This window comes from Fringilla coelebs, assembly GCF_963513975.1.
Source record: "Fringilla coelebs genome assembly, chromosome: 6".
Lineage (NCBI taxonomy): Eukaryota > Metazoa > Chordata > Aves > Passeriformes > Fringillidae > Fringilla > Fringilla coelebs.
In genome coordinates, this window is record NC_140034.1 from 52545925 (window position 1) to 52556192 (window position 10268).

General features: G+C 48.2%; 1 protein-coding gene across 1 annotated transcript; it reads left to right on the forward strand.

The window, feature by feature from the left end:
• Window positions 1-497: 497 nt before the first annotated feature.
• TALDO1 (transaldolase 1) lies at window positions 498-7072 on the forward strand. The gene is made up of 8 exons (XM_084207760.1): window positions 498-659; window positions 2676-2799; window positions 3211-3318; window positions 3871-4002; window positions 4426-4601; window positions 4732-4929; window positions 6054-6199; window positions 6710-7072. The coding sequence occupies exons 1-8, from the start codon at window positions 563-565 to the stop codon at window positions 6740-6742; spliced, it is 1014 nt and encodes a 337-aa protein (XP_084063886.1). The 5' UTR covers window positions 498-562; the 3' UTR covers window positions 6743-7072.
• The last annotated feature ends 3196 nt before the right edge of the window (window positions 7073-10268 follow it).

A 10268-nucleotide genomic window follows, 5' to 3' on the forward strand; every position in this document is an offset into this window, starting at 1 on the left:
AGGGGAGGGAGCACAGAGCGCTGAGCTCCTGCAGCGGGGCACCACCGGCGCGGCTCCGAGCCTTCCCTCACGGCCGCCTTCCCTCACGGCCGCCTCCCCTCAGGGCCCGCCCGCCGCCATCTTGCGGCACTGGCGGCGCCCGGGCCCCGCGCGGCCATGAGGCACGGGTGCCTCCGGGGCGGGTCGGGCGCCGCGCCGGCCGTGGGGAAGACTCCCGGGTGCTTCTGGGGACCGGAGAGACCGGGGCCGGGAGGTCCCGGGGCCGGCAGAGCCCCGGACACGCTCTCCTGGGGACAATGGCGGCGCCAGGGTCGCCAAGGCGACCGCCCGCCCCGACCCCCAGGCCCACGAACCAGCCAATCAGAATCGTCCTCCCTCCCGCTGCCCCGCCCCGGCTCCTCCCGGCCGCGTCCGTCTCGTGTCCGCGCTTCTGATTGGCCGCTGCCGCCCAGCAGGGCTGGGATTGGCGCGGGAGCGCGCGAGCCGCGGGTGCGCGCGCAGGCCGGTTCCCTCCGGGCACGCACCGTCCCTTATAGGCACGCGAGCCCCCACAGCCGCGGACATGTCGGTGTCCCCCGTGAAGCGGCAGAAGATGGAATCGGCGCTGGACCAACTCAAGCACCACACTACGGTGGTGGCGGACACCGGGGATTTCAACGGTGAGAGGCGGCGCGAGGGGATCCTGTCACCGCATCTTCGCCTTAGCCCCCTCTCCCGCCCCCCTTCACAGAGAGTGGGCGCGCCCGGCCAAAGGGGCACGCGCTGGGGGGAGCGAACCACCCTGCGGGCGGAGGGGGGCGGGGGGAGGCTCTCGGTGGCGGCGCCTTGGTTCCCATCCCAGGGCAGATTTTCCAGAGCCTCCCGTGATCTTCTCCCAGTTTGCCCTCGGCGGTGCCCTGACCACCACGTTCATCTCTGCGTGCTGTCAGACTCAAGCCAGGCTCTGCTGTGCTAATGAATTCGAGTTTTCTTCCAGTGACCTGTCTAGATCTGGGACCCGTTTGGGGTTTTTCCAAACTCCAAGCAACCCGGTCCAGCGGAGGGTGTCGCTTCCCGTGGCAGGGGGTGGAACTGGGCAATCTTTAAGGTCGCTTCCAACCCCATCATTACAGGATTATGTAAAAATAATGCCAGAGTGCTTTTGTTTCCCTTATCTCCTGAGAATGAGCCAGCACAGTCCTCTCTGAGAAAGGGAGGTGGCCTTCGATTAAAAAGCCACTTGTTCCCAAGCTTGTCACTGCCTGGCCCGGCCCGGACATGGAGCCTGCTCGGTCCATCAGAGCCAAGAACTGCCTCCCCTGGGTGTCTCTGGGTTGTGGAGAGCAGCCCTTGAATCCTGTCCTGTCCTCACCCGGGCCCGCAGTAATCCCTCTCCACTGCTTGCCTAATCCTGTTGGTGTAACAGTAAACAATCCTAAACAGCCACTGTCAAATGTCTTAAGAGTACTAAACTTAAGGTGGAGAGAGCACAGGGGTGGCAACAGCCCAGACACAATCAAAAAACAAACCCCCAGGATGGCCAAGGGGGTGTTTGTGTGCAGGCACAGTACGGATTGTAGAATATCCCACAGGGATCATCGAGTCCAGCTCCTGGCCCTGCTCAGGACATCCCCAAGTTGTTCTCTGGGCTGCTCTTATCAGCTGGGTGTTATTCTTAGAGCCCTCACAAGGCAAGAGCCTTACCTGGCTCACTCCTGGCAGGTTAAACCCTGGTGGAGGTGAAGGTGGTTGTTGCTGCTGCTGGTTCCCAGTGGTGTGTGTAGAAGGTGTCAGTACAGATGCTTTAAGCAGTACTCACGTGAATTGAAGTTCTGAAGGAGCTGTTTGTATGGAGTGGACCTCACTCCAGGATCCTGATCATTGCCTGGGAGGGATCTATGGAAAAGCAAGACTTACTTTTAGTACAGTTGCACTCTCTCACTTGGGGTTTCATCCCTGTGCAGAAATGCCGAGAAGGGGCTGGTAATACAAATTTTGTTATTTTTTTGACATTTCAATTGTATAGTGAAAAGTGCTGAGCAACCTGCAGAGGCTCTGCAGGTTTGCCCTGGTGCCAGGCTGTGACTACAGCCAGACAATGTGTGCCACAGCCTGCTGGAGCAAAACCTGGCATCACCTGGAACAGGAATAGTCCAGGGCTTAGGGTGAGACCAAGGGTCAAGTGTCTTCCTGGTAGGACAAGGAAATGAGAAGAGCAGATACTGAGAAACTGCAGCTGTGTGGAAAAGGTTTAAAAAGCAGTGAGAAAAGGTGCTGGAGCCTCACAGGTGAATTCACCTGTCCTGGCTCCATCGGTTGGACACAGACAAAAGCCTGAATTTCTGACTGCTTGAAGGGAAGGGCCCCTGTTCTTTATTCCCCTCTGTGATTCCTGGAGCTCAGCTATGCTTGTTGGGATGAAGTCTGGAAATTAGTACTACTTCTCTCCATCCATCATTTCCACAGGTTTATACTTCTGGGCGATTTCTGTAGTTTATAAACTTTAAAGTTTGCTGTATCTTGTGACTGCAGCCCAGTTGTTCTGTGCTCTGGCACAAACCAGCCTTCAGGCAGTGTTTAAACACCACTGATGTGCTCTGTCATTAACAAATGTTTACATTCTCACCTGGTTAAGCAAAACCCTTGATTTCTCAGGCTGGCTGGCTGTTTCAAACAGGCTGGTTTTCTTTCCTTAGCCATAGATGAGTACAAGCCCCTGGATGCCACCACAAACCCCTCCCTGATCCTTGCTGCGGCTCAGATGCCAGCATACCAGAAGCTTGTGGATGATGCTGTTGCCTATGGAAAGAAGCTTGGTGGGTAAGTAAAGAGGGGTTTCATTTCCTGTATTTACAACAGACCTATATTTAAAATGCCTTTTTTATATACAAGCAATGTACTGGGGTTTCCCCCTCATGTACTTGTGGGTTTGTCTCCTGCCCCAAAAGGCCCACTTGGAGAAAAATTCCTTATGCCCATTTCAGATGTGTTTAACAGAAGTGCATCCTCATTTCCCAGCTTACACCTGGCCCTCCTTGCTCAGGAAAGCAACTGCAATATAGGAAAGAGTGTCCAAAGGCTAATCCTGCTGGCAGGACAGAAGTGGCTCATTTGAACTCTGGAATTTAATGTTAAATGGGCTGTGAAATTTGATCTTCAAATCCACAGCAAAGTGTAAACTCACCTTTTTTTTATAAACCCATAAATGCTTTTGCTCTTTGTGGTTTTCAGGTCAGAAGAGGAGCAGATCAAAAATGCTTCTGACAAACTTTTTGTGTTATTTGGAGCTGAAATCCTGAAGAGGATACCTGGCCGTGTGTCCACAGAAGTAGATGCAAGGTTGGCTCTTTTCCCTCTGCGTGATCCTGGATATTTGTAAACACAAAAAGTAACCTGAGTTGGAGAAAGATTTTTTTGCCTAGAAGACCAGTGGGACTTACATTATTAATAACAAAGAGTGTGGATTTCCCTTAGTTTGACTAGAACTCTGTAACAAAAACAAGTAGCACTGACCTTAGATTTTCATAATCTTCCTCTTGCTGCTTAAGCAAGGGAAACCTCACACTTGCAGTTGTAGTTTTGCTAATTCTCATCTATGTGATAATAGCTGCTCAATTTAGCAAGAGATCTGTTTGAACAGTTTTTTCCAAGACTTGAACAGGATTTGGCTGTTAACTTGCTCAATTAACTTGCCAATTTTTGTTAATGCTCAGCTTCTGAATTCATTATGAGAAACTTCCTTGAAAGGCTGATAGTCCAGGAGGAATCTGAGAACACAAACCTGCTGTTGGCATGCAAATGCTGATAAAACAGAATAATGTTTTCCCTTGGGGCAGAGAATTTTTAAAAAATAATAAATCAGTTTTAAACAATGCTGCTCTTGCCTTAAAGGTTGTCCTTTGATAAGGAAGGAATGATTCAAAGGGCGAGGCGCCTCATCGACCTCTACAAGGAAGTAGGGGTTGGTAAAGATCGGATTCTCATCAAGCTCTCTTCAACATGGGAAGGAATCCAGGCTGGCAGGTAAGGCTGTGTGTGCCTGGTGTGCTGATTCATGGCATGCTCCTGCCTACCCACAGGCACTGACATTGCATTCTGCACTTGAATAAACAGCAGTGCTGAAAGCACGGCATGAGGAAGTCTGTCATGAGCACAGAAGGCGCCCTGCCACATCTTGCTGTTGAAATAGGCAAAGTTTCTTCATACAAGGGCCAGGCCACAGTTTCCTGAAATGCCCTGCTAAGCTGGCTGCATTTAGCTGGAGGAAGAGCATTAATAAAGCAGAGTTTGGCAGCACAAAACATTTGTTGTTAGCTGACAACTTGTGCACCCCATTCCTAAATTAACTCAGGGAATTCAGTAGTTTGAACTTAGCAGCTTGTTCCTGAGTATGAATTCTGTAGGTTTCTGAGCGAAGTGCTGTTCTAAGCCAGCCTGTGTCTGCAGGGTTCTGGAGGCCGAGTACGGGATTCACTGCAACATGACCTTGCTGTTCTCCTTTGCTCAGGCTGTTGCCTGTGCTGAAGCTGGAGTTACTCTGATTTCCCCGTTCGTGGGACGGATCCTGGACTGGTACGTCGCAAATGGAGACAAGAAAACCTATGAGCCTTCGGAGGATCCAGGTGAGCACACTGCTGAGAAAACAACAGCTGCTCAAACAGTTTACTCATAAAAACCCTCTTATGGCAAATGCTGGGTTAGAGCATGTTCTAAATAATCACTTACAATACAGTTGCTGGTTTCTACTTGTAGGAGTGAAGAGTGTCACCAAGATCTATAACTACTACAAAAAGTTTGGCTACAAAACCATTGTGATGGGTGCCTCGTTTCGCAACACGGGCCAGATCAAAGCACTCACAGGCTGTGACTATCTCACCATTTCGCCCAAGCTCCTGGCAGAGCTCAGCAAAGAGCATGTCAAGTTAACTCCCACACTCAGTGTCAAAGAGGGTGAGTCTGCTCCCAGGGGCTTGTTCTGACTTCCTTTCTTCTGCAGTGTCGAGAGTCTGGGGTTCTGGTCAGTGCTGTGCTACTTGCTGCCAGCCTGCTTTAGGGATAAATCAAATTTCCTAGAGGAAATATTGTAGCCTCAGAAGGAAATACTGTAGCCTCAGTACAATATTACTGCTACAACTGCTGACACTGAGCAGTAATTGGATTGCAGTGGGTTTGGAGTGTGCTTCCATACTCTGCACTTCTCCCTATGGGACAGGCAGAGAGGAGGAAAATTAATCTGCACATGCTCAGGATGAAATTTTACTGAACAGTAGCAAAGATGCCAAACTTGGTTCCACCTTAATCTCAAGAGGTGTTTTCACTCCCTCCAGAAATTAGAAACTAAGCATACACAAGACTGAGTGATTTGTTCTGGTGACACTGTGCCAATGATGGCTTGGAATCCTTGCTCCCATTATGCTACTTCAAGCCCAGGTTGGATGGGGCTTGGAACAATCTGGGATAATGGATGGTGTCCCTGCTTGTGGCCAGGGAGTGGAACTGAATGGGCTTTAAGGTTCCTTTCCACCCAAATAATTCAAGGATTCTGATACTCTCCATTTTCTGCAGCCTCATTAAAATGCTGGTTTACATCTCAAAGCAGCTCTGTGCACAGCTGTAGCCATGGGTTGCTGCCCACAGGCTGCTGCTGGCCTAGGAGCCTGCTATCAAGCGAGCTTTTGTTAGTTCTTGCCAAATAATCAAAGCCCCGATTGTTCAGAATATTTGCTTAGAACATCTCACTGCTGTGGGGTGGTTACACAATTCCTTAGAACAGGCCTGGAATTGCTGTGCCATTCTGCAGCAGGTACAAGATAATGAGAAACACAAACACTGTTTTAAGATAAACTGATTTATTAGGCTACCTTTTTCTTTTTCTTTTTTGTTCTCCTCCAGCCATATCAGGAGTACTTTCAATCTCACATCCCAGACTATGCTCCTTCGGCAAGTCATACTGAAAGTATTTAAAATTTTTCCAACACACAGAAATGGTCACAACTCAAGACAATTTTAGGAAGTCTGAATTTGATAAGAATCTGATCACCTGGTCTGTTTGCTTTTCTACTTCTCCTGCACAGCTCAGACGTGTGATCTTGAGAAGATGCACCTGGACGAGAAGGCATTCCGCTGGCACCACAACGAAGACCAGATGGCTGTGGAAAAGCTCTCTGATGGCATCAGGAGATTTGCTGCAGATGCAGTTAAGCTGGAGAGGATGTTAAAGGTAGATATCATGCTCCTCCCATGTACTGCAACCAGCCTAGTGTGGCTGAGGATTAAACAAGTCTGGGCAGGTCTTTGGACAGGTTATGTAGGACAGGCCACCTAAATTCAGTGAACTTGGTAAGCCTCGCTGCATGCCAAGGAAGAATTGGTGCCAGGTGTGGGCTATGCCTGAGCTTGAGCCGCAGGACTGGCAGCTCATCAGGATAACTGTCAAAGTGAGAAGTCCCTTAAATCTGATTCTGAGCTGTAGGCATCAGCACAGGACACAAATAATCTGCAGGTAGTGAGCTGGAATAAATCATGTTTGTACTTGCAGGCACTAAGAAAGAGCAGATCTGCTGTCAAAATCATATGTTAAATTGTGGAGAGGCTTTCACATAGGATTCATCAAACTGTGTTTTTTGGGAAAGAAATACTCAGTATACCTGATCTAGGCACTTGGTGACTGGCAGCTCCTTGCAGCATTCCCAAACTCTTACTCAGCTGTGCTTCATTTATTCTTTTCTAGGAGCGAATGTTCAGCACTGAAAATGGAAAATAAAAAAAGAAAAAATAATAATCAGCATTTCCCTGAGTGCTCCAAGCTGAGGTGGATCACCAGAGGTTCAGTGGATGTACAAATATCTTACCTGTACAAGTATCATGCTGTGTATGGATAGATTTCTGTATCATGCTTTTTTTTTTTTTTTTATCAATTTGCAAAGGGACAAATGGAATTTCAAATTTTTGTGGCACTTTTGTCAATACATGCAAATTAAAACCAACTTGCCTTGTAACATGGTTGATTCATTGCTTCAGGAGACATCTGATAGGATTTTAATCTTCAAATTCCTTATTAAGTCTTCAGTCCTAACACATTGAAGAAAACAGTTTTTAATTTCAGGTTGTTTTAAAGAGCAAACACAGATTTCACAAGCCCCTCTTGGTACAAAACCCACCATCACTCCAGTAAGACACATATATATGTCAAAATATATATGTCTATCTTATTTGTTTATACAGATCCTGTTCTATGAAGAGGAGACAAAAACAAGTGATAGGACAAGAAGGAAATGGCCTCAAGTTGTGCCAGGGAAGGTTTAGATTGGATATTAGGGAACATTCCTTCACTGAAAGCTGTCCAAGCTGGCACGCCTGCCCAGGGCTGAGTCCCCATCCCTGGAGAGATTTAAAAGACACGTGGATGTGGCACCTGGGGACAGGGATAGTGGTGGCCTTGGCAGTGCTGGGGGAATGGCTGGACTTGGTGGTCTCAGTCCTTTCCAACCTCAGTGATTCATTCCATGGTTCTAAGAGATCCTTGCTCATACATGGATGCAATTTGCTGTTTCCTGAAAACGATGTCTGAACTTAAAACAAAGGGAGAAAAGGCAGCAGTGTGGCTCCAGCACTGATAGTCACGTGCTCAGTCCAGACCAAGGGAGCCACTGATCCTCCCCCAGTGTGACACAGCAGCTCTGCTGTCAGCACATCCAGAACAACCTGGGAGCTGCTGTTCCAGCCAAAGGGACAGCCAGCTACAATCAGACACAGACAGCTGGTGCTGCCCTCCCAGCCAGTGCTGGGAACAGTGCCAGTCTGACAGAGGGAGGTGAAGTCCCCAGGGGACTCATCCAGACCCTCTGTCCTACAGCTGTTGGCAAGGGGGGAAGCAGACCAGGCAGAAAGCAGACTGCCCAAAGGGAGGTGACCTTTTTTCCTGTCAAAGTCAAGCACTAAAAGCTTGACCCTGCCCCTCCCTACAGCCATCGGACCCCCCACTGCACATCCCTTCTCAATTTAACCTATTTTGCATTTTTCAGTTTTACTAAACTGAGAATTCCAAGAGAGGTTCCTAGAATGGTTTGGGTTGGAAGAGGACCTTGAAGACCATCTCATTCCACCCTCTGCCTTGAGCAGGTTGCTGTGCTCTAACACCACACACTGCACCACCAGGGCAGGGATTTGGGTACGCAGAATTTGGGGACTTGGTGCTATCAAACTGGCTGGCCAGAGGCTTGGAGCTTCTGGAACAAATGCCCCTTCTTCCTCCTGAGTGAGGCAAGAACCTTCACGTGCATGGAATCTGTTCCCTCACATAGCTGAGACGCAACTGGGTCAGTAACACCATGGAGCTCAAATGAAACTGAAGCATTGCAGAAGGTGCTCAAGAGAGAATGAAATACTTCAGTGAAAGGGGAAAAAGAAAAAGAGGTAGGAAAAGGTGTCTGACTAACCTTTCTCCACTTACCAACAGATGCCTCTCAAGAGCTGAGGAAGCAAGAGGGGTCACGGGGTCAGTCACGGGATCCCTTCCTTCCTGTGGTGGCAGCTGGTGTTTCCTCCTCAGCACCGGGGTTCTTTCTGCAGCACAGATGGATGTTGTGAGGGGCCTGACATCCGTGGCTAAGCCACAAAGTCCACATCCTTTCTGAAAACAAACACCAAGCACCACATAAAACTTCAGCTTGTACAGCTCTTTAGTCAGTCACACAAAGTGTGCTCGCTCCTTAACTCTTCCTCAACTTCCCCTTTCTTCAGCAGATGGAGGGATCTCTCCGAGGGCCCTGCCCGTGCCCTGCTTACAAACTCCTTCTGGGATTTCCCAGATTTCCATACCTCTTCAGATTAAGAAATCAGGAGATGTCTCTTGTCTCCCAGAAACGTCTGTGGCTCTAACAGTCACAAGGACAGGACTCAAGAATTAGGGGCAGATACAAGGTGTATGTTTGGAGAAATCCTAAGGAATCAATAGATAAACTTTAAAGCATTGATTTTAAATTGACAGCACTTTTCCCAACCTTTCCTTGTGGTGGCTGCTCTCTGATTCCAACATCCAGCTCTGTGCAAACACACAAAGCTTGGAGGGGGGTTGGAAAAGCTTTTCCTTCCTCCTCCAGCCGTGTCTTGCATCCCATCATACACTCTGGTAAGGGAGATACACTGCTGCTCCCGGCATCTCTTCCATTTTTTACACAGGGTACAGGAAAGCAGAACTGTTGGAAGAACAGACACAACAAGTACATCCATTTATATTCATCTTCCCAACATGGAATGTAATTTTAAATTAGTCCTTAGATTCACTGGTTATGTCTATCCAATCTAGCCATCACAAGCCAGTATGGATGGCACCAAACCCAGACAGTTCCATTTGAAAATTTCAAGTAAATCAGGAGCAAAGAGCCACTTCCATCTCTTCTGGCCCTTGTTTAAATGCACACAAGATGAACAAAGCAGCAGATTCCATTAAAAAAAAAATTATACTGCAGAAGCTCCAAAGAAAGAATCTTAATTCAATATGTTAATACACAAATTGAATGCTGGTATGATCAACCACCACCAGCTGCAGACAGGGCCAGAGCTCAAATACCTTGTCAGGATCCTCAAAACCACAAAAACTGAGATCGTACCCACAGGCAGGTCTTGGGGCTCTGTTTTCCAGAATTAAGCAGTTTCCCAGCTGCTGCACCAGCACCCCTCTTCCCAGCTCAGGTGTAAACCTGTCAGGAAAGGCTCCCATAACTTAGGGATGGTGGGCAGTTCTCTTTTTGGTGAAGAAATCCTTTGTGGGGTGCAGGACAGCAGTGCTCCTTTACAGCTGTGAGCCAACATCCAAGAAAACTCCTCATCCCTTTGGATTCATCATGCTCCACATGCTGCAGAGGCACTCTGATGCTTCTAGCAGGTACCTCCATATCTGCCTGTAAAAACATCAAGAGGAAAACAGGATGTGATCCCAGCTATTATGCCCAGAGAAGAGGTAACACTGTGAGTCCAAAAAAATAAATCAGCAAAACCCTAGAAAATAAAGCCAAACTCCCACCCAAATAAATAAAACAATAGAACCCACCAGCTGGATGTTATCAGGAACAGATTTCCAAGGAAACAAGCCTGGCTGGTAACATTCCTAGGACCAAAGCACCAAGCACTGCACAACACAATGCTGAAACAATAAAAGTTTATGTGGGATAAAAATCTCCCAAATTTGAAGGTTTTCAATTCTTTGGGACACAAAGAAGAGAGATAAAAACCCCTCAGTAAAAACCCCACTGCTTGGATGCCTGGGATGAGATTGTTTACAGGACTCC